At 49.7% G+C, this 19,482-nt stretch overlaps 1 protein-coding gene across 1 annotated transcript; it reads left to right on the forward strand.

Annotated features, from left to right (window-relative positions):
- Window positions 1-3,034: 3,034 nt before the first annotated feature.
- On the forward strand, window positions 3,035-14,124 carry KRT79 (keratin 79). Its single transcript, XM_010964347.3, has 9 exons — window positions 3,035-3,612; window positions 5,503-5,723; window positions 6,778-6,838; window positions 6,953-7,048; window positions 11,104-11,268; window positions 11,467-11,592; window positions 12,250-12,470; window positions 13,166-13,200; window positions 13,452-14,124. Exons 1-9 carry the CDS (start codon window positions 3,136-3,138, stop codon window positions 13,655-13,657), a joined length of 1,608 nt encoding a protein of 535 aa, XP_010962649.1. The 5' UTR covers window positions 3,035-3,135; the 3' UTR covers window positions 13,658-14,124.
- The last annotated feature ends 5,358 nt before the right edge of the window (window positions 14,125-19,482 follow it).

Genomic DNA, 19,482 nt, shown 5'->3' on the forward strand with positions numbered 1-19,482 from the left:
GACATAAGTGGGTCAGCACACGGCCCTGGAGTAGACTTCCTGGGCTTGAATTCCAGCTCTGCCATTTGCTGGTGGTGTGACTCTGACCGAGTACTTGACCTCTCCATGCTTCAGTTCTCTTGTCTGTGAAAAGATACTAATAATGATAACACCCACCTCACAGGGCCATGTGGGGGTGAGACCATTCAGGGTCCTGGAAGGAAACCAGTTCACCCAAGACAGTTCAGCTAGATGGACTTCAATGAAAGGACCCCTTACAGAGGTGTGGGTGTGTCTAAGGGACGGAACACAGGCCAGGGGCGGCCAGCAGTGGGAAGCCATGGCCACCCCAGAACCCGGGGCGGCCAACCTCCGTTTTATCCAGGGCTGAGGGGTTTTCCAGGGTGTGAGACTTTCAGGGCTAAAGTGGGACAGTCCTGGGAAAATCAGGACGAGGTAGTGGCTCTGTGTAGAGCTGAAGAGACAGAGGAAGAGTGGTGACTGACTAGGTGATAGAGGCGTGGGGACTGGAAGAAGCTGTAATCATGGAGGAAGGCTGCCACCCCTCGAGTAGGGAGGGCATAGAGGAGAAATGCCCCCCTCCAGATCTCCTGCTAGTGTCTCCCCCTTGGCCAAACTCACCCCATCTCTCCAGAAGCCAAAGAGCCAGGGAGCAGCCCACAGGGGTCAAGGAGGTCGGTGAATGGGTCTGGGGTGGGAAAGAGGCAAAAGGAGCATCCTTAGTGTGGAGACTGGTTGCAATATTTGCATGGAAAGCATCTGCCGTATAGTAAGTGCTTAATAAACGCCGACTCTAACAGTCATTCCTATTGGGTGAGAAAGCCCTGCACTGGGTGGTTCCTCAAGCGCATTGGCTGTTTTCTTCACCGCTGCATCTTTTCTGTCTTGGGCTCAGCACCCAGCCTGATCCGTACTGGGTGCTTGGTTGATGCCATCAGCCATCTCACCCCATCCCTTCTATAGCAGCAGCAACGCTCTATCCTCTCTGTCCTTGTGTCCTGTGCAGGGAGGGACCCTGGGCAGAGGAACGTCTGTCCAGAGATGGAGCCCTTGGTCCAGGCAGCAGCAGGGGAGGGAAGCGTGACTGCTTGGCTATAGAAAGGTATGAGTTTGGGTGGCCGGTATGAAGGTGGATTAGAGAGTCGGGCCCGAGAAGGCACAGTGGCTCCTGCGCTGTCTGGGCTCGGTGGGACAGAGGCTGTCTCTAAGCAGTAAACGTGAGAGCCGGTCCTGGGCTGCCTGCGCGGCTATCACCAGCTCCTGGCTCAAAGCCTGGCACAGAGCACCAGGTAAATACAGGAGGGTATCAGTCTCTGGGGAGGAGTGGAGTGTGTGTTTGCAGCCGACTCAACTCCCACCAAGCTGGCTATGCCTGACTCAGATGGCTGACATCACCCCCTTCCCCAGGGGGACCCCACTCACCACTGTCTCTCCGTCGCATGCCATGTGGGGAGAGATAAGGGAGGCTGAGAAAGTGATTACAGCCTCAGGGACCGGAGACAAAAGTCAGTGGGAAGTGACGGCTCAGTCCTGGGATCTTGGGCCAGTGTTTTTTGAAAGGGCTTCTCTGGATGGCCTTGCTTGTAGGCAGAGGCGAGGAGGCCCAGAGAGGCTGAGTGTTGCCCTTGGACACACAGCTCAGTGGGAATTCATCTCCCAGCCCGGCTCCCCCAATGTCTGGTGTCCTAACTCCAAGCAGGGAGGAAAATCCCTATGGGCATTAAGGGACTAGTTCTGTTGAGTGCCCTCAACTCCATCACGTAAAGGGAGGCGGGGTTCAACTTCTTCAGGCAACTGGGAGCCACTTACGTCCTCCCAGGGGCCCTAGGAGAGGGTCCCACAGGCTCCTCTGGGCCTGGAGCGGGCGTGCTCTCTGCCGGCCTTCCTTGGGCGGTGGGGATGGCCCCATGTCCTCTCCTTTGGGATCCTGGGGAGACAGTCGATGTGAGTCCCAGTTCTAGCCTGGCAGCTGTGTGAGGACCACAGAGAGCGCTGTTTCTGCTCCTTCCCTCAGGCACATGTCTCCGCTCTGGGCCCATCTGCTTGCTGAAAGCTGAGGACAGTGAGGAGGGACAACTGCTAAAGTCACCTCCTCAACACGACCTTGTTCTAACACTTGACTAGCATTGACCCTCGGGCTCCGTGGGCTGAGAAGATGGAAATGTTTTGGGGCCTCTCTGGGCTTCTGTTGAACACATGCTTCTTGGATCTGTTCGTACGTCCAGCCAGGATGGGGTGTGTCCTCCGCCCACTTCCAGCTCCCTCCAGAGTGGCTGGGCCCTTCTAGGGTGGCCCTGCCATGGGGCAGAGGGTTGGGGTCTCAGGCGATGGTCGAGGCCCTCCTCCCTGTCTCTCTTCAGGGCCCCAAAAAGTGTGTTTTGCCTCCTCCTCTCCTGGCTTTGGGGCACTGCCTGGGCACCCAGGCCCTTCTACCCGCTTATTAAGTGCCCAGGTCCCAAGGTTGGGCAGGGACCCTCTTTCTATCCTGGTATCCACTTTGCCCAGCACAGGATCTCTGCCGAGCAGTCTGCCAGCGTATGACAAAAGAACAGACTACCCCCACCTTACGCTGTCACCTGTGCCCCCCGCACCCTGGACCTGTCAGGAGGCAACGAGGCTGTGGGCTGGGGAGGTAGGACGGGAGCAGGTCTGGGCACTCTCACCACCATCCATTGCCCAACACTTCCTCCCTTACCACCTGCACAGCCCCGGGCCCTGGGGCCTTGGCTTACGACCGGGGCCGTGAACAAACCCCACAGAACAGAGCCCCATTGATGGCGGCCACCAGGGCTGGATGGGAGGAGAGTAACCAGCCACTGGGCGGTGGGGGTGGCTGTAGGAGACTGTGTCATCCTGTTCCAAGTCAGGAGTGCCCCAGGGGGGAGCAGAAGGTGACATCCCTCCCATCAGTCTCGGCTTAGCCGCAGTGCCGGAGCACAGGTGATAACCGGGAGCAGCCGGCCCTCCCCCGGCCCGCAGGGCCCCTCCCTCTCTTCCTGGGGTGATGGGGCAGGAGTGTCTGCAGAGCCCAGGAGCCAGCCCAGCTGGGAAAAGATAAAAAGCCCATCAGTGGCCCAGCAGCTCACTGCAAGCCCTCCCAGCTCTGCTGGTCTGCGTTCCTGCCCCTCTGCAACCATGAAGTCCTCCGTGTCTCGGCGGATGTTCTCCACCAACGGGGGCTTCAGCTCCAGCTCTGCCAGTGGTGGGGGCAGGTCCCAGGCCCACACGAGCTTTAGCTCAGTGACGGTGTCCCAGAGCAGTGGCAGCAGTGAGGGGGCCCGCTGTGGCCCCAGAACGGGTGGCTTTGGCAGCCGGAGCCTCCATAACTTGGGGGGCAGCAAGAGCATCTCTGTCAGTGTGGCTGGAGGGGCCTCGTCAGGGCGGGGCCCGGGAGGCTTTGGCCTTGGTGGTGGGGCCTATATGGGCCTGGGAGCTGGGAGGCAGACATTCAGGCCTGCCTGTCCTCCGGGTGGCATCCAGCAGGTCACTGTCAACCAGAGCCTGCTGACCCCCCTCAACGTGGAGATAGACCCGGAGATCCAGCGGGTGCGCACCCAGGAGCGGGAGCAGATCAAAGTGCTGAACAACAAGTTTGCTTCCTTCATCGACAAGGTGGGCTGAGGTGGAAGGAGGCGGGGGGGGGGCTGTGGAGGAGGAGCCGGGCCCCCAAGAGAGGATGGGCCGGGTGGACGCTGTTGCGGCACATGTGCCCTCGGAATGACTTTTGGAACAATTCTGGCCTGAGCCTGGGATGCCTGGATGTGGATGGCTGGACAGTCTTTACTGTAGTTGATGGTGAATTTCTGATCCACTCATGAGGCCTGTTGGCTCCGCCCTGCTTGACCGGGTTGCAGCCTTTCCTTCGGTCATCATTAGTGCGGTTACACAGCAGCTTTACTGCACAATTAAATCAAGCAGATTGTCCTCATTGCTTCTCTGGGTTGGGTGGCCCTTACTGCCTCTTGTCATTTTACAGCTGGGGAAACAGGCTTGAGTGTCAAGTCCCCAGGGAGCCCCATCTGCTCCCGGTTCTCTCAGTCTTGGAGGAGGTCTAAGGACAAAGATGTGATCAGGACGCAGTGGTGGTGGGGGGGCGGTCCTAGGGAAATCTCCTTTTTGCTTCTTTGATTCCTCTTCACTGTTCCAGCCATGAAGCTCCGTTTGGGGTGGACAATTAGGATGGCGGTCACCGGGTCACTCTGACCCCGGGGTAGGGAGTTCGATCTATTCTGTATTGGGCGTGTCCTGATTCTTTCTCTGGCCTCCAGGCCAACTGGGCCAGCTCTTGTACTAGTCTCTGGCATTTCCAGGTCCATTTTGCTGCAATGTCTACCTCCACCCCAAGCTCCCAGGCAGCGGGGACCATGATGAGGAAAATCCCGGTGGATGACTATACATTGATTCAATGGGTTTCCAGAGGGCATTCATGTCCCCATTCTCATGTGACACCCACAGTGTCCCAGGGGAAATTAGACTAGGTGATAGTGTGTCCATTTTTGAGAAGAGAAAATTGAGGTCTGGAGGGGGCAAGTGATTTGTCCAGAATCATACAGGTACTTAGAAGCAGAGGTGAGTCTGGGACTCAAGTTTGTGGCTCTAAGACGTCTTGTCACTGCTCCTGGCTGGTGCACCTGCTGCATGGTGCCCCGGGGCCATGTGACTGTGATCCTGGGGTGCTGTGGAGGTGGGATCTGGAGAAACTGGATGGCAAAGGGTGAAGCAAATTGTTCCACCCACCTCCTTACCTTCTCCCTAGTGACTTTTGGTTCTTCTGTGAGACTGTCCCAGAGGTCACACAAGCAAAGCCCTCTTTCAGCCTCTCAAAATCAGGGCCTGGGAGCTGGGGGCCTGACAGGTTGTCCATGTCTTGTGTCTTGGAACCCTGGCTGGGCAGAGAACCCACTGGGGTCTGTTAAACTTACACCATGAGCATCCTTCTGAGTCTACAGAGATAGGGCTGCACATTCATATTTTAAAAATAAAAAAATGTCAGATTTACAGAAACGTTGCAATAATAATACAACATATTCCTGTATATCGTTCCTCCCAGGTTCACCAGTTTTTAGCGTTTTGCCACATTTGCTTTCTTTTTCTCTGTATGTATATTTGCCTGTATATATGTGTATTTATATTCACATATATTTTATATGCACCTGCATTTTTAAAAATTGATTTTGGTGCAGAATTAAGGTTCAGAAACATTGATCTCATTCAGTTTACCCAGGACACATGAGAGTGGGAGACCCAGAGAGGTGACTGGACTGTCACTAACTAGTACATGACAGGGCTGGGGCTTTTATATTTATTAACTCTTGAGTCCTTGTCATCGGATTGGACTGTCTTTCCCGGCAACGATGGCTCTCTCAGAAACTCCTCCCTACAGCAGGGGGGCTGCGCTGCCCCGTGATGTTCTGGTCGGGAATGGATGCTAATGGTGGGCCCGCTCCTTGGTCTCTCCTGGGGCTGGGATGGCGCTGGCCCACCCTTCTTGCTCTGGCTCAGGTGCGGTTCCTGGAGCAGCAGAACAAGGTGCTGGAGACCAAGTGGGCGCTGCTGCAGGAGCAGGGCCAGAACTCAGGTGTCATCAGGAACAATCTGGAGCCCCTCTTTGAGAATTACATCAGAAACCTGCAGAGGAACCTGGACAGCCTCCTGAGTGAGCGGGGGAGGCTGGACTCAGAGCTGAGGAATGTGCGGGATGTCGTCGAGGACTTCAAGAACAAGTGAGGAGGGCTGGACGGTGTGGGGCCATGTGGAGATGTGGAGGGGGCAGCGCAGGAAATCTCCCGAGAGGGGGCCCCCATTCCCACATCCTGGGACCCACCTGGGGGCGTGCCCAGATACAGCTGCCTCCTTTTGGGGCTCAGGCCCTGGCCCATTGCTTCCTGGAAGATTGTCGCACTGTGTATTTTTTTGTAATTTACAAAACTATCGTAAGGTAGGGAGAACTGTGTAATGAACCTCTATGTTCTCATTACCTAGCTTTAATAATCATCAGCTCACAGCCATCTATACCCTTACTCATTTGTTTCATCTGTACCCTTACTCACTTTTCTTCCCTTATTGTCTTGAAGCAAATCTCAGCCATTTTGTCATTTCATTCACAAATATCTTAGTGGATATATTCACATTGTTCATCTGCGTAACTTAATAACACAGAAACACAATGTCATAAGAACACCTAAATCTTTTAAAACAATAATCCTCAATATCATCAACTATCCAATCAACAACTGAATTTCTAATTGTTCCATGGTGCCATAAGTTTTAAAAATATGGTTTTCTTGAATCAAGATGCAAATAAGTTTCACATATTATGACTGGTTGATACATGTATTTATATGTTTAAGGTCGAAACTTTCATAACTTTTCCAGTTGCTTGACACTGGCAAATACCAACCTTACAGTCTACGCAAAAGCAGCTGGAGAGAAGTTAATTATTTTCAATGACATCCTGTTATCGAAAGTGAATGCAAAGGTTAACCATGGTTGACACATCTTCACCTGTTCCTGCAAAGCCTCCCAAGGGCTCTGAGCCGAAGGGATGGCTGCTCTCAATTGCCATATTATTGCACAAATTCTGTGCCCATTTCCTCAGAGTGGGTGGGAGACATATTTAAAGACTGTACCCGCAGTTTCTTCATTGGTTGGCTGCATTGCAGAACTGCTCCCCAAAGGTGTTCTTGGCCTGTGTGAAACCAATCAGGGATTTCATAAAGCCAAGTGGGTTCAGCGTCTTAAAAGGCAGAACTGGGCTGAGTCTTCCCTGTGTAACAGGTATGAGGATGAAATCAACAAGCGCACTGGTGCGGAGAATGAGTTTGTAGTGCTCAAGAAGGTGAGCAGGGTGCAGGGGGTGGGGCAGGTGGTTTGGCTGTGAGGGTGCTGGGCTGACTCAGACAGAGGCAAGAGCCCTGGGGGCTGAGCCAACTGCCCCCTCCCTCACCCCCAGGATGTGGATGCCGCATACATGGGCCGAATGGATCTGCACGGCAGAGTGGGCCTCCTGACTGAGGAGATTGACTTCCTGAGTCACCTCTATGAGATGGTGAGATAGCCAATGCACAGGGACACTTACATTTACAGACAGCGTTGGGGATCCCGTCTGGAAGTCTGATCTGAATTCACCAGTGCAACTTACTTGATAGAAGAGAGCGCCTGCACTTTTAACCAATGCTAGCTTCCATGTATTACGTGCTTTTAATGGCCAGGCACCGGGCTAAGCTTTTGACATAATCCTCTCAACCACTCCGTAATACAGATACTCTTATTGCCTCTATTTCATAGTCAGGGCCCCTGAGGCTTCAAGTAACTTGCCCACAGTCACCGAGCTAGTAAGAGGCAGCACTGGAATTAAAGCCTGATCCTTGGGCTTCAAGGTCTGACTCTTGCTACCGTGATACACTCTTCCCTTTCTTGCCCAGTTTGCAATGGAGTGAGGGATGAAGGAACAGAGATGGGCAGAGAGTGGGGACTGAGATTCCAGGTTGAATAGGAGGTGAGGAGTGGGTAGTGGGTACATCATGGACTCCAAGAGGGGTCCCAGGAAACAAGGGGGCTTTGAAGACTAGGGCGAGGAGTTGAACTTGACGTGACTTGATCATAGAATCATAGACTCTTAAACTTGGTAGGGACCTCAAGGCCAACCTTCCACTCAGTGTAAGAGCCCTTTCTCTAACATCCAAGAAAGGGGGGCGTGTAGCCTCGACTTGAATACTTCTGGTGAGAGGGAGCTCACTATTTTTCAGTGCAGGCACTTCCATTGTTGAACAACTTTATTGCAAAACTGACTTCTTCCCGTGACTTCTTCTCTTGTTGGCCCTGATTCTGCCGTCTGGGCTGCACATATCCAACTGTCTTCCAAGTAACATGTGTCCTTCGTACGACAACAATTTAGAGGTTAGGATGATTAGGGAACTGACATCTGTGGCATGTGAGGAAGTTGAGGAAGTAGGGTTCCTAGTGCAGAATTCAGAAGGCAGAGAGATGGGGAGGAAGGGTACAGATACAGGCTTCTGTTCATGCAGACTAGTATTGTACTAGTTTATGTGCTATTTTTAGAAGCCATTTCGCAATGTTTGGCCCTTAAAAGTCCTCTGGATTTTTTCTCATGAATGCTTTCAAGTGCCTCCACTGTCTTCCAGCTTCCTATGTTTGGGCAGCTGAATTTTTGAAACTGAATACAAGAGTTAATGATTTCCCTTTTTCCTATGAAATATTATTATGGCTTCATCCCATCATTTTAGGTCATTGTGGGTGCTTTGCTTGTTTTTTTTGGGGGGGCATAATTAGGTATGCTTGTTTGTTTGTTTATTTATTTAATGGAGGGACTGGGGATTGAACCCAGGACCCTGTGCATGCCAAGCATGCACTCTACCACTGAGCTATACCCTACCCCGTGTGGATGCTTTGAAACTTAATTGTCTATCCATAGATTGGAGATGCCCAATTGGATAAGTGGGTGTATTAGTGGTGCTCAAACTTTGAGATATCCGCAGAACTGGTAAGCTTTCCGTTTAGTTATTTGATAACATTTCAGGGTAAAACACTGATAAACACATGAAGGCATACAGAGCCAAGAAAAGGGCCTTAGTCCAAGAACTAGATTTTTTTCTTTAAACAGAGGTTCTGGGAATTGAACCCAGGATCTCATGCATGCTAAACATGTGCTCTACTGCTGAGCTATACCCACTGCCCCAAGAACTAGATCTTCACTGGTACCTTCCCACCAGGCTGATCTCATCCCCCCCCGGTAGATAATTTGGGTTTCAAGTGGCTCAGCTATTTTAAAATCCAGTGAACTGTGGCATCACCTGGCCCACATTTTCTCTCTTATTTTTAAGAATGCCAGAAAAAAAGCAATTTCAAAAAGAGGGAATAAAAAGGACTTCCCCAAAAAAGACTTGGTCAGATAACATCTGTGACATCCTTTAGTAGTTGGATAACACAGCCACAGAAGAAAATCTATTTGGTTTGACTTTTCCTTAAGGAAGTCTGGCTGGCCCCATGCCTCTCACACACGTTTTAGAGTTCATTCTAGTGGTTCATAGGAGATTGATATCAAGTTTAACTTGGGTATCTTTGTCCCCTTGTCCTAGACAGAAGACGCTCATCCACTCTTGGTGATGTCTGGTAGACAGTATTTGCCTCTTTGTCTTAGAAATTCTGAGTTAGTTTTGCTCAGGATCATGCTCTGGCACAGGACTATAGAGGGACCCTGAGCTGGGGAGATGAGGGGTGACGCTGCAAGATGATGTTGGCAGTGCAGGGCTGTGACAAAATGGTTTTATCTGTGGCACCTGCCTCTGGACCGACCTGCAGAGAAGTCTAGGCAAATAATGCATTTTATTGAGCACCCGCCATGGGACGTGTACGAATCTGAACCTCAGATCAACTGCGTGAGGAAGGTATTATCCTGGCCATTTTATGGAAAAGAAGGCTGAGGCCTCGTGTGGCTCATTCCCTTGGTCCTTCAGCCGGTGAATGTCACCCTGGGGACTTGAACTTAGCTTTGCCTGCTTTCAGAGCTCGTGTCTTTTCACTAAACCACAGATGTTTTAGTGATTGGGTTTCTACCATCACTGCTGTCCTCCCAACTCATTCCGCCTTTTTAGAGACAACTTAATTTGAGAATTTAACTCTATGTCAGTAGGCTATCAGTTTTGGCTTTGGTAGTTCTTTTTTTAAATTTTATTTTTTATTGGAGTATTGTTGATTTACAATACTATGTTAGTTTCAAGTGTGCAGCAAAGTGATTTAGTACACATATATATGTGTATGCCTCTGTACTCTTTTTTTCCAATTCTTTTCCATTATAGTTTATTACAAGAGGTAATTCTTTCTCTCTTTATTTCTATCTCCACTTGAGTCCTTTTCAGCTTAAGTTCTGGTGTCAGTCTCCCTAGATTTGAGACTGGGCTCCCTGCTTAATAGTTTGTGATTTTGGGTGAGTTACTCTCTGTGCCGTTGGGAAAGGGCAGGTAAGAGTTGGTCCTGCCAAGTGCCCAGCCCAGTGCCTGACCACAGGAAACAGCCCTACGTGAGGGTTGTTGCTGCTACTATTCTATCTGTATCTGCTGTAATCCCGCTGGCAGCAGTGAGCAAAGCTGTGGACAAGACCGCAACGTGCTGGAAGGTGTTGACTTAGGAGGAAGATTCTCTTCCCTTTGGGAGCCACTGAGGAGCACTGAGTGAATGAGGGGTTCGACTGGAGCTGGGGTTTAGGGCTGTTAGTCTGCAGCCCAGGGCAGGAAGGACCACGGGAGAGAGATGGAGGCAGAGCCCAACTGGGAAGCAATGCATTCGTGACCGAGTGATGGAGTTGGTCTCAAAGCCAGTCTCAAAGCCAGAACACTTAAACCCAACCTGCTGTTCATGGCATCTTTAAACACCTGTTTAGGTGTGAAAGCTGATGTTCCCAGAAACACAGGGAGTGTCTGAGAACATGACCATGGTCTATAAACACCAATGTCTTGTAGAAGAATTCACTTGGGCTTTGGCTCAGCTGGCTGGTCCCAGTCTGGGCCCCGCTCAGTCAGACTGGATGACCTTGAATCTGGTGATGTGTCACTACTCCAAGCCTCGTTCCTCACCTACCTACGTCAGGACCACTGTAAATGGTGGTGCAGGTTGTTAATGGCTGAGTGGAGAGTGGGGTTTGAATCAGACCCATGCTAGGCTCTCCAGGACCTCCCAGCTGCCTCCTCCCAGCTGCCTCCGCCCAGAGGAGAGTTGTTTCCCAATTTGCACAGAAGCATTCCGTGGGCTGGCTGCAGCCCTGCAAACCTCACAGGGTGTTCTCAGGATTAAAGAGTTGGTAAAAGTGCTGGTTCAGGGCCCAGCGCCAGCTTGAGTGCACCTTCCTTTTCCCCTTCTTTAATGTCTCACAAATCCACACAAAGAAAGATGTCTATCACCCTGGGAGTCCCTTTTCCAGGAGAGACTTAAAGCTTTCCTGGGAGTTGTAGTTTCCTTTGAGGGTGGAAACTGGGAAGACACGGGCCTCCTGATGCCACCTGGGGCTCTGGTCCTTCATCCTTGGGCTGCCTCCTGGGAGCCCTGGGGCAGGGGCGCTGGTGACAGCAGCGACTTCTGTTTCTGCAGGAGCTGAGCCAAGTGCAGACTCACGTGTCTGACACCAATGTCGTCCTCTCCATGGACAATAACCGCAGCCTGGACCTGGACAGCATCATCGCCGAGGTCAAGGCCCAGTACGAGCTGATCGCCCAGAAGAGCAGGGCTGAGGCCGAGGCCTGGTACCAGATCAAGGTGGCTGGCTCCGGGATGTGGGCGGGGACCGGACAGAGACCTTCCCCCGTTGTGAGAGGCCTGGGCCTCTGGGCTCCTTGGAGGCCTGGGGCCAGACACACCCAGCCTCCAGTTGTGAGGGTTGGGCCCAGGGGCCAGTGTTTACCCACGTGGGCCTATAACTATTTGATAGCTCACTACCACTTCTTTGGCCTCCAGTACGAGGAGTTGCAGGTGACAGCTGGGAAACACGGGGATAACCTGCGGGACACCAAGAATGAGATCTCTGAGCTCACCCGCACTGTCCAGAGGCTGCAGGGGGAGGTGGATGCAGCCAAGAAGCAGGTGAGCCTCTGGAAGTGGGCCTGAGAGTCAGGTCTGGGTGTTGGCAGAGGTGAGAGGCCTTCTCATTGTCATGTTGAGGGTGAGACCTGTTCTTCTCATAGACAGGGCACACTCAAATGCTGGGCCATCAAGATCAACATGCTCCTTTTACAGGGGGGAAACTGAGGCCCAGAGAGGGGAGGGGACTTGCCCAAGATCACACAGCATATTAGTGGTGAAGCAGGTGGGGCAACCTCCCCAGGGAGATTGAGCCCGTCTCTAAGAGGTCAGAGCAGGAGGCTGAGGGTTCAGGAGTCCAGGTCACAGTTGCTGACTCCATCCAAGGCATAACTAAAAAGCCTGGGCTCCTCCCGAAATCAGAGTAAAGCATTTGGTTAATGGCAAATTTATATTATTTATTTTATCTTTTTGAGGCAGTGGTTTGAGCTACAGGAGGGACTAAGATTAGACTTCAGTAAGGACTTTCCCAACGGTGCTACGTGATCTTGTTTGTGTAATAACATTTCTTCTCTCAGATGAATGTTTCTCTTTTCCTTCTTTCCCAGTTTGTTGGGGTGGGGGAAGTGGAAGGGGGTATGGTGATGCCTGGCTTAAGGGTAGAGAGATGAAGGTAATGGCCCTGGAGAGTGTTCCCCAAATCTCTCATCCCCTGAGCAGTGCCAGCAGCTGCAGACTGCCATTGTGGAAGCGGAGCGGTGTGGGGACCTGGCATTAAAGGATGCTCAGAAAAAGCTTGGGGACCTGGACACAGCCCTGCACCAGGCCAAGGAGGACCTGGCCCGGCTACTGCGCGACTACCAGGCTCTCATGAACATCAAGCTGGCTCTGGACGTGGAGATCGCCACTTACCGCAAGCTGCTGGAGAGCGAGGAGAGCCGGTGGGTGCCCCTCCTGCCCGGATTCAGAGGGCTCTCCTGCCCTGTGGGAGATCCCGTGTAGTCTGCTCTGGTGCTGGTACAAGGGGACAAGGGAGGAACCGGGGAGCTGGGCTTCTAATTCGTCACCTGTGGGAGACTTTCCCACTTGTGTTCGCTGCCTCTGCTATGTGGCCCCTGGGCTGGCATGACCATCAGTAATCCTGCTGGTGTCTGGCAGGCCTATAGGAGCAAGACTCTCTCTTCCAACATCAGACTCCACCATCAGTGGAAGCTTTGAAAAAAATTCATCATCTCTGTCTTTGGGAAGGCGCGAGATGTAAAGGATGTCACCTTAGCCAGAAAACGGCCAGCTCTGTTTTGGCATAAGTTTTGTTTCCCATTCCACCTGAGCAAGGATGAACCCTATGGTCCATGTGTGGAGGAAAGGGGCAGGGGGATGGGGCTGCACGACCTGCTGCGGCTCTGTTTTCTCTGCTGCACTGGCTTTAGGACCTGGTGAAAGGGCCCCTTGGCCCAGGGTGGCCACATGCACAAACTTCGCGTGTCTCCTGGTCTTGTCATGCGGGCTCTGGCTCCCGAGAGTCTCAAGGCCCACCGAATTGATCTACTGTAAAGGCAGAGGGAGGGGGAGGGAGGGTTTTTACTTGGGCTTCTGGGACCACTGACCCTTCTCCTGGCCTTTCTCTTTCCCCCAGGATGTCTGGAGAATGTCCCAGTGCCGTTAGCATCTGTGAGTATTTTGTTGCCTCAGGCCCAGCCCCAGTTATGCTCAGTCCACCCAATCTGTCCTTGGCCAGAGCACACGTTCCTCCCACTTGAGTCCTGGGGACAGGTTCAGAGGGTCCCAGAGAATGAGCTCCCTGCCCCCATTTTTCCAAGGCTCCCCTGTCTGATTTTGTTCTCATCCCTCACCGATTTCTGGAAGCCCCCGCCCTCTCCCAGCATGGCTGCCCCGCCTCACCCAGATCCTTTCCCTTCCAGCGGTGACGGGCAACTCCACCACTGTGTGCGGAGGCGGCGCAGCTGGCTTTGGGGGTGGCATCTCCCTGGGTGGGAGTCGGGGAGCCAGTAAGGCTGGATTCAGCACCAATGTGGGCTATAGCACTGCCAAGGGAGGGCCCGCCCCTGGGGGCACCTCCATCCTGCAGAAGACCACCACGGTCAAGACGTCCAGCCGGAGGTATTAGCTGCTGTCTTGCAAGCCAAGGCCCCTTTAGTCCCCACTCCCTTACCCGACCTCTGCTGTCCTCCTCACCTACCTCTTTAGGAGCAGGAATAGCCCTGGGACCACAGATTCAGAGTATTTGCATATAATCTGCATTTTGGGGAGGTCTCAAATCTACCCAGCTTCTCTGGTTATACAATAGGATGGGAGTGGAGGTTAAGGCCACCAGCTTGAGTGATGTGTTTGGGTGATTTGGGGGTGATTTTCTGACCACTGAGAGGAAGTTGGATTTCCCAGCTTCCCGCACCTCTTCTACTCATCTACTCTGGGCTCAGATCAGGCTGAGGGAGGAGGGAGAGAAGTCACGAGTGGTACCCAGAGGCACTTCAACCTCCCCAGTCTCCTACCAGACCCACCCAATTCCTGAATCTACCTACACCCACCTCCCCTGTCTGTACCTGTGATGTGTCTCAATAAATGGCAACTGCAGCTAGCTGTCGGTGTCTCCAGTCTGTCCTGCCCAGGGAACTGAAAACTGTCCTTGTTTAGCTCCCCAATGGTTGAGGCAGCAGCAACCATGCACTCATTATGCCTCAGTCATGCTGAAAGCACACTAGATGGAGACCATCACCATTCTAGGCCTTGGCTGTTCTCTCCCCTTTGCAGAGTTCAAAGGAGAAGGCTGGAGGGAATATGTAAATTGCTCATGGTAGGACCCAGCAACTGAGCAGCTGCCTGTGAGTCAGCCCGTCCCCTGATGTTATTGAGCCCTCTGTTAATTCTGTGGGCGGGCAGGATGAGTGTTCAGTGGAGAGATCTTGTGCTTCAGAACTAGATAGACCTTGGTTTAAATCCCAGCTCTACCACTTACTAGCTTTGTGAACTTGGGCCAATTACTTAACCTCTTTGAGCCCCAGTTTCTTCCTTTGTAAAAGCAGGGTGTGATGAGAATATGCATAAAGCATCTGACTTAGAAGGGCCTTAACAAGAATTACTTCCCTTTGTTTCCCTTCCTCCTGGATTCTGGTTTCCCAGCTCATCACCTTGGAGTCAGATGATTTCTCTCTCAGCCCTCACATCCAGTCATCAATAAAAATCCACATTTCCCTGACAATAACAGAATACACATTCTTCTCAAGTGCACAGGGCACATTTTCTAGGATAGATCCTATGTTAGGCCACAAAACAAGTCTTAGCAAATTCAAGAAGGTTGAAATCATATCAAGTATCTTTGCTGACCACAATAGTATGAAACTAGAACTCAATAATAGGAGGAAACCTGGAAAAGTCATGAATACATGGAAATTAAATGACACTCTCTTGAACCAGTGGATCAAAGAACAAATTAAAAGGAAAATAAAAAAGTATCTTGAGACAAAAGAAAATAGAAACACAACATACCAAAACTTAAGGGATGCAGCAAAAGCAGTTCTATGAGGGAAGTTGATAGCTATGAACACATTTATCAAGAAAACAGAATGATCCCAAATAAACAACTTAACTTTACACCTCAAGGAACTAGAAAAAGGAGAAAAAATTAAGCCCAAATTTAGCAAAGGGAAGGAAATAATAAAGATTAAAGCAGAAATAAATTAAATAGGGAACAGAAAAATCATAGAAAAGATAAAAAACTCTACATGTTGGTTCTTTGAAAAGATAAACAAAATTAACAAATCTTTAGCTAGACTAACTGTGGAAAAAAGAGAGAAGGCCCAAATCAATAAAATCATAAATGAAAGAGGAGACATTACAACTGATTCCAGAGAAATATAGAGGATCAAAAGAGGCTACTCTGAACAACCATCTGCCAATAAATGGACAACCTAGAAGAAATGGATAAATTCCTAGAAACACACAACCTACCAAGAGTGAATCAGGAAGAAATTAGAAATCTGAAAGATCAATTCCCAATAAGGAGATGGAATCAATAATCAAAAATCTCCCAACAAAGAAAATCTGGGGACCAGATGGCTTCACTAGTAAATTTTCACCAACCATTTAAAGAAGAATTAATGCCAATCCTTCTTGAACTCTTCCAAAACCCAAAGTGGAGGGAAAACTCCCTAACTCATTTTATGGGGTCAGCATCAAAGCCAAATAAGGACACTACAAGAAAAGAAAACTATAGGCCAATATCCCCAGTGAATACAGATGCAAAAAATTCCCTCCAAAATGCTAGAAAGTTGAATTCAGCAGCACGTTCAAAGGACCATACACCATGATCTAGTGGGATTCATCCCTGGAATGCAAGGGTAGTTCAACATACACAAATCAATCAGTGTGATACATCACAGTAGTAGAATGAAAGATAAAAAAAAAAAAAAAAATCAAACAATATCTCAATAGATGCAGAAAAAGCATCTGACAAAATTCAACATCCATTCATCATAAAAACTATCAACAAACTATGTATAGAAAGAATACACCTCAACATAATAAAGGCCATATATGACAAGCCCACAGCTAGCATTGTACTAAATGGTAAAAGGTCACAAGCTTTCCCTCCAAAATCAGGAACAAGACAAAGATGCCCAATTTCACAGCTCCTACTCACTAGTACTGGAAGCCCTAGCCAGAGCAATCAGGCAAGAAAAAAAAAAAAAAAAAAGGCATCAGAATTGGAAAGGAAAAAATAAAACTGTTTCCATTTGTAAGTAACATGATCGTGAATCCTAAAGACTCCACCAAAAACCTGTTAGATCTAATCAGTGAATTCAGTAAAGTGACAGGATACAAAAGTAACATACAAAAATCTATAGTGTTTCTATACACTAACAAGAAACAAAGAAAATGATCTCATCTACAATAGCATCAAAAACAATAAAATACTTAGGAATAAACATAACCAAGGAGGTGAAGGAGCTCTACATTGAAAACTATAAGACATTCATGAAAGAAATTGAAGAAGATTTCTTCAATAAATGTATAAATGGAAAGATACACTGTCCTCATAGATTGGAAGAATTAATATTGTTAAAATATCTATGCTACCCAAAACCACTTATAGGTTCAATGCAATCCTTATCAAGATTCCAATACAGAAATAGAAAAACAGTCCTAAAATTATTGTGGAAGCACAAAAGTACCAAAATAGCCAAAGAAATCTTGAGAAAGAAGAAGAAAGCTGGAGGCACCACAATTCCTGATTTCAAACTACATTATAAAGCTATAATCATCAAAACAGTATGGTCCTGTCATTAAAAACAGATACATTGACCAATGCAGTAGAGCTCAGAAATACGCCCAATCATATACAGTCAACTAATATTTGACAAGAGAGTCAAGTTTTCTGTTGATGGACATTTAGGTTGCTTCCATGTCTTGGCTATTGTAAATAGTGCTGCTATGAACATTGGGGTGCATGTATCTTTTTGAATTAGAGTTTTTTCCCCAGATATATAACCAGGAGTAGGATTGCTGGGTCATAGGGTAACTATATTTAGTTTTTTAAGGAATCTCCATAGTGCTTTCCACAGTGGCAGCACTAAGTTACATTCCCACCAACAGTGTAAGAAGGTTCCCTTTTCTCCACAGCCTCTCCAGCATTTATTGTTTGTGGACTTTTTAATGATGGCCATTCTGACTGGTGTGAGGCAATAACTCATAGAAGTTTTGATTTGTGGAATAGACCCTTTTTGATGTCCTCTCCACTCTGAGCCTGGTTACTCAGTCTCCCTCAAAGAGCTCAGACAAGCCCCACGAAACTTCCACTAGTGTTGTGGGAATGCCAGCAGAGGGATTTTGAACCCTAAACCACAGCTTAGAAATCCAAAGGCCTAGCACTTATCAAAATCAGCTCCACCTCAGTAACTGGGGCGACCCTTGGCTTTGGGAGGCAGTCATAGCTTCAGAATGATGCTTCTCGTCCTGTAGGGATGGAGTGCAGAGCATGCCTGGTGCACAACACCTTATAGGAATAACAGCTAGCATTTAGTGAGTGCTCACTTTGCACTGCACTGCTGTCCACCCTCTAACTGATCGCTCTTCACAGCAGCCTGTGGGAGAAGTGCTATTATCATCCCCATCTTTCAGATGAGGAAACTGAGGCACAGAGTGATTAAGTAACTTCTCTAAGGTCACACAGCTAGTAAATAGCAGAGTTGGGTGTGGACTCCAAGCCGTTTGGTTCCAGAGCCCAAGTTCTTAACAACTGGGTTATGCTGCCTTCATAGAAAAAGAAATTGAGAAGTAAGAGTGTTGGAGCTGAAGAGACATTGGAGGCAATTTACTCCAAACATTTCATTATATAGGTGAGAAAATGAGCTGAGAGAGCACAAAAAATTGCTGATGTCAGAGTAAAACAAAGATGCAATTTTATTGGAATTATATTTCAATATATATTTCAATTTATATACTATATAAAAACTAAATAGACACAGTTTTAATGATCATGTCACAAAACTCAAAGACTGTATCATAGGTCAGGAAGATTCACTAACAACGTGTTAATTAGAAATACTTGTGTAACGCTGGGCATTCCCACAGGGGTTTCCACGTTGAATTCCTGGAGCCTCAGGACCCAGGGGCTGCTCTCAGGGGGTCCAGGGAGAGGCTAGCAGGTGAGAAGGCTCATGGTCCCCTCCTCTGCACCAATCAGAGCATCTCCCCTGTTACCTGTTTCACAAATGGAGCTGTGCATATATTTTTCGTCAATTTATAGAATGTTTAACTAAGTTACAAATTACAATAACACACAATCGGAATAAACACATTTGATATCAAGCACAACCAACTCTGGGTAAAGCAGTGGCAAGGAGGCATCCTTCCCTTTCCCGGGGGGAGAACTGCACAGCATTCTAGAATGTACTCACTTCCTAGGTTTGAATTTGCAGCTTCACTTACTAGTTGTGGGACCGGAGTGGCAAACATTTTTCGTTGACAAGAATGGCTTTGCTGCCAAAACATGTTGGGTCCACCCTGCTCGCACAGGCCCACGGTAGGAGACCAGGAGTGCTCTCCACCCCTGGGAAAGGGGGGACCCTGGGCACAGACCTCCTTGCCATTCTAAGGGCTCCCCACCCTCCCTCTGCCCTCACTGTCCCCTTCCCGACATGCTGACTGATCCTTTTCTGCAGAATCTCTGATCCCCAAGTTGGCTCTGGCTCCCCATGGAGTGACTCAAGGGTGGCGAAGGCCGGAGAGAGGGCATGGATGGGGTCAGGGCGGGGGGGGGGTGCTTTCCCACAGCACACACAGGTTTGGGGCTGAGAGCGAGAGAGGACTTGGGCTCCCCGTAATCCCAAGGCTGAATGCAAGGGCTTGCCGCCCTCACCCAGCAAGCCCCAAGCAAACACACCCTCCGCCCCACTCCACACCCTCGTCAGGTGGTTCATCCCTCTTTGACAAGATGGGGGAACGGCTGCCAGTGGAGGGAGGAAGGGTCATAGAGGACGAGAGCTGAGGCTGTGGGGGTGGGGCGGGATCCAGCTTTTAGCTGTCGCTGCTGCCAGGCAGAGTCACCTCGTCCAATCCCCTGCCTCTGGCCCGGTGCTGCAGGAGGCGTCCTCCCCTTTCCTGGGGAAGGAAACCCTTGTTGGCCTCTCTCACTCGGCGGCGGTCAACGCTCTCTTGCACACTGAGAACCTGCCTCCCTTCACTTTCTCAGGCTACAGTTAATTTGAGCATTTTGTGAACTTCTGGCAATTCTCACTTCATAACAGGGTCCTAGAACATGGCTCTAGTCCAGAGCTTTATTCCTGTTTTGCTTTGGGTTTATTGTAGGATTTGTAATTTAGTTAGTTTGGATTTAGGGAGTTGGAGGCCACAGAACTGGCCCCTCAGGGTGGTGTCACATCTTACTGGGTACTTGTAAGGCCAGGGTCACTTGAGCCAGACAACCAGTCACGT

Source organism: Camelus bactrianus, chromosome 12 (assembly GCF_048773025.1).
Source record: "Camelus bactrianus isolate YW-2024 breed Bactrian camel chromosome 12, ASM4877302v1, whole genome shotgun sequence".
NCBI classification, from domain to species: domain Eukaryota; kingdom Metazoa; phylum Chordata; class Mammalia; order Artiodactyla; family Camelidae; genus Camelus; species Camelus bactrianus.